This window comes from Megalopta genalis, unplaced genomic scaffold (assembly GCF_051020955.1).
Source record: "Megalopta genalis isolate 19385.01 unplaced genomic scaffold, iyMegGena1_principal scaffold1608, whole genome shotgun sequence".
Lineage (NCBI taxonomy): Eukaryota > Metazoa > Arthropoda > Insecta > Hymenoptera > Halictidae > Megalopta > Megalopta genalis.
In genome coordinates, this window is record NW_027477676.1 from 1 (window position 1) to 4318 (window position 4318).

The following is a 4318-nucleotide window of genomic DNA, read 5'->3' on the forward strand; positions in this document are numbered from 1 at the left end:
AATATCGTTGGATCGACGAGCTACCCACGTTGATTAAGGACTACAATAATCAAAAACATCGCACCATTCGTATGCGACCTGCAAACGTGAATCATAAAAATGAGAAGCATCTTTTATCTACCGTATACAGCAACGTCAAGATCGCCGGTCCTGCGAAATTCAAAGTTGGCGACTATGTGCGTATCAGCAAGTTCAAAACCGTATTCGACAAAGGATACACGCCGAACTGGTCAACGGAAGTATTTAAGATCGCGACGGTGAAACGAACGAACCCCGTCACGTACCTTTTGGTTGATTTGCAGAACAAACCTATCGCTGGAGGATTTTACGAATACGAGATACGCGCTACCAAATATGCCGACGTGTATTTAGTAGAAAAAGTATTGCGTCGAAAAGGAAATGAAATATATGTAAAATGGTTGGGGCTGGATTCGTCACATAACTCTTGGATAAAGAAATCATCTGTACTTTAATTGTATAATGTAATGTTTATTTTTGTTTCTCTAATAAACATGAAAAAATACATAAATGCTTTTTACATTAATACTAATTAATTCCCCCCACACGCACACAATTTCAACGATTCGCTTTCGATACGATTAGATCTAAACATAAAGCTAACAATTCGCAATCGATCAGACAATTTCGTTCGAACAATTCGTTTGTAAAAATTACGGTCGCATAATTCTGCTCGTTATTGGAGTTTTTTACAATGTCAACGAGCTTCGCGAATCTATCCTGAATTTCTGGAATATTTTCTAATAACCATGAATACATATGATCCATACATAACTCTAATTTGTACAAATTATCCATCGTCTCTTTCGTAACATAAATCAATGCTTGAGAATCGAACAACTTGATTAGACTCATTCCATTAAAATTAACAATTTGTAACGATAAAGTCTCATCAATTTGTTTTTCCTTCTTGTCCGCGTCGAAGTAATTGTGAATATAATCTCTAGTTTTCACCAGCAGTTTCCACGTAGCCATTGAAAAAGAAATCTCTGTTCCACGATTGTCCCCCAAGACAAACTCGACGCGCAAATTTTCATCCACGCGTACACAAATTTCAAGGAACTTGAAATAATTGCCGGCTATGGAGTATCTTCTACCCAAGATTCGTGCGTTGCGCAGTATCTGCAACTGTTTCTGCTGCGACTGGGGTTGCGACTGTTGAAACGACCGTTTCATCGAAATGGAGTATCTAGAAAAGAAATAACATACAATATTTTTTTTCTTCTTTCATAAAAGGAACATTTTATTCCCTTCAAACTTTCTTTTACTTACCCATAATTTTTATAATCGTTGTGAGATCCATTTTTATGTAAAAAATTATTGATTTGATTTGACATTGTGAATATTATAATATTGAAGAACAACTGCGCTATAAGAAAGTAATCTGTAGAACGCACTACTCGCTGTACGCAATGCCAAAAGCTTATATATACAATTCCCCTACCATTTTTCCCCCCTTCTTACACGCAAGATAACAATACAAGGAGCGTATACGCCCCTTTTCCGCTTACAAATAAAAGTGAACACGCGCGCGCGCAACACGGGATTCGAAACATCGATGAAATTATATAACCGCTTTTATTTTTTCTCACTCCCCTCACTCCCTCTCCCTCCTGCCTCCCCCTTTCGCGATTTTATAATGTCCCCAAGGAAGGGTTTCGATCGAATTGTTTAAAATGTATCGTTTATCATCGTATGGACTCAATGCTAATTTACTCTGTGATACTGAATACACTTGATGTTGTATAGACATTATCAATTTAACGCAAACTGATTTTTCTAAATGATCGTGAAGGCATGCTAAATAGTCGTCGAAAGTTATATTTTTAATCGTCACGTTAGTCTTAATTCCTTTAATCTTTTTTACATCGTCTTTGTCTTGTACTCGAATAGCATACATTTTCGAGCGAAGACCCACAAACTCTGTCATGATTTTACCTCCGTTCTCGTCCTTCATTAATCCTAATACTTTATTATTCGCGATCGGAACGCCGTACACGTTATTTCTGTCATAATTGCAAGTATCGTATCGGTGAATGTCACGTTTTATCATCTCGTACGCGTCGTCGCAAATAATCTGATAAATTAAACTGTCCGTGTCCGTGTACAAAATCCTGCATCTTTCTTGAAAATTTGGAAGCATGTAGCCATAATGAAAATCATACAAATGTAATTTAGATATGTCCAACACTGACATGCCTATGTAAATAGGTTTATAAAATTTAATAGAAAGCTGCTTCATTTGAACTGCGACAAAATCCTCGGAGAATAGAGTACAGCTATGGAAATTTGGTCGAGCTATTAAACGTCCAGCCCCGTATCGACCGCTCCATCGCGAGAGCAACTTTACGTTTACATGATTTCGAACGTTTTCCATCGTTTTTCCAAACACTGCATTGTTCATCAGTTTGAACAGATTCTTCGAGAAGTCATTGTTTGCGTTGGCGCGCAACCTCGTATTTAAATCTATGTAACGGCGTAACCAACATGATTGTTCAAACTTCAGTATCCGATGAATTTTCTTTAATTTTAAATTATACCTCAAACATTGCTGGAGGTATCGATAATGGAGAACGTAACGATTCTTATCGCTAAGCGTTGTCAACAGTTTCTTTTGCAACGTCCCAACCTCGTGAATCGGGCAAAATGGAAGATCCGCGTGAGCATCATGAATTTCCTGAGGATACTCTAAGTCGACCTCTAAAATGTACCCGACGGGACTGTCGATCGGCACGGAATCGATGTTGAAATTACTCGTATCGTCAACCCATTGGAAACCCCTGTGCGGCAAAGGCTGCGACATGGCCCAGCCATACAAATTATTAACATCGAAATACATCAGATAGCTGGACGGTTCGGCTGAATCGTACGTCGACATATACTTGTTATTCGCGCGTGCGTAACGATGCGAACATTGACTCAACCCACCTCGTATTCCCCGCTCCACGAACAAAAGCATGTCAACGTCGGTGAACAATTCCAACTCGATCTTCGTCAATTTTAGCATCGCGTCCCACGCGAAACCGGGCAACGTATAATAGTGTGCTGGATCGAGTTTATAATTCTCGAGCGACTTTTCGCGAAAATTTTCAAACACGTCGGCCAACAACAACACATCCAATTTCAAGTACAAGTCGCTGTACTGTCCTAACGTTTGTATACCAAAACGTGACCAAACTTCGTTCGCGTGACAATAGTCGACGTCGGATATCTCGCTGTCGCATAACTGATTATAAAATGCTTCGCGCGGTGGTAAACAAGTGTCGCTTAATTTGTCATAGGTCGATACATAGTCGTATGGGAAAACGCCTTTCCTGGTTAGAAGATGAAAATCATCGTTCGAAAGACGATTGAATTGGCTCCTCACGATATGCAAGTCGCTCTTGTCCAAGTACGACGACAACTTGTCCAGACTCGAATTCAAGAATTTGAACGAATCGATGAATCGAAACTTTATGCACTTCTTCCACGATTTTTTGATCGCATCATTATTCCTCTTACTGTGTTTCGTGAAAGAAATGTACTTCTCTTTCGTCAGCGGTAACGCGTCTATTTTACCTTCAAACGCGTTTGCCAATTCTTTGATGAAAAAGTGTGCGTCGTAGCCGGACAAATTGTGAAAAACCACCGGTATCACGTACGAGGATTGATAGCTCAGATTGCAACGGCTGTGCGCCGGACCCCGATACGCACCTGTGAAATGACAATGATCATGCACTCGCACGTCGTCATTACCGAGTGGTTCTTCGCACACGTGACAATACGTGGCGGTACGAAAAGTTGAGATTTGTGCGGCGGTCAACGGAGCCATTGGAACCGTTCGATCAAACACCGGTTGGCAATTTACAGCTCAACTCGTGCAACTTCGATGCAAACCATGTGATACAACCTTTCTCATCACGATAAGCCTGATACTCGCTCAACGAACTGTCGTATCGGCAATGGAGGTAGTAGCCTACGCTGAAGGCATGGTGATGTTGATATCTACAGTAAGCTCCATGACCTTGATCTTCCTGTTTCTTCAGCAGGCATTCCAAGTCTGCGTAGATAACGAACGGTGTCGGTTCCTTGTACGCATAATTCTTGAACTTCAGCCATTTATCGTCTTCCGTCGGAAGTTTCAAAGCACATTCGTTCATTCGACTGCAGTCGATCTCGTGAATGCTCAATTTTTCCTGCGATTTGAAATACTGTAGACACCTGACAAAAAAACATAATTTTTTATTTTAATTTTTCTCGCCCACCACCACCACCACCACCATCATCTAGAAGAAAGAAAAAAAATTTACATGTGTGAATC

The 4318-nt window shown here is 40.3% G+C and overlaps 1 protein-coding gene across 1 annotated transcript; it reads right to left on the reverse strand.

Annotated features, from left to right (window-relative positions):
- Positions 1-1615: 1615 nt before the first annotated feature.
- Positions 1616-2239, reverse strand: LOC143263783 (uncharacterized). Its single transcript, XM_076528495.1, has one exon. The coding sequence runs from the start codon at positions 2213-2215 to the stop codon at positions 1616-1618; it is 600 nt and encodes a 199-aa protein (XP_076384610.1). The 5' UTR covers positions 2216-2239.
- Between the last annotated feature and the right edge of the window lie 2079 nt (positions 2240-4318).

What these genes read in the sequence shown, in the direction of transcription:
- LOC143263783 (XM_076528495.1), bottom strand. Translation starts at nt 2,215, where the DNA reads ATGTCAGTGTTGGACATATCTAAATTACATTTGTATGATTTTCATTAT.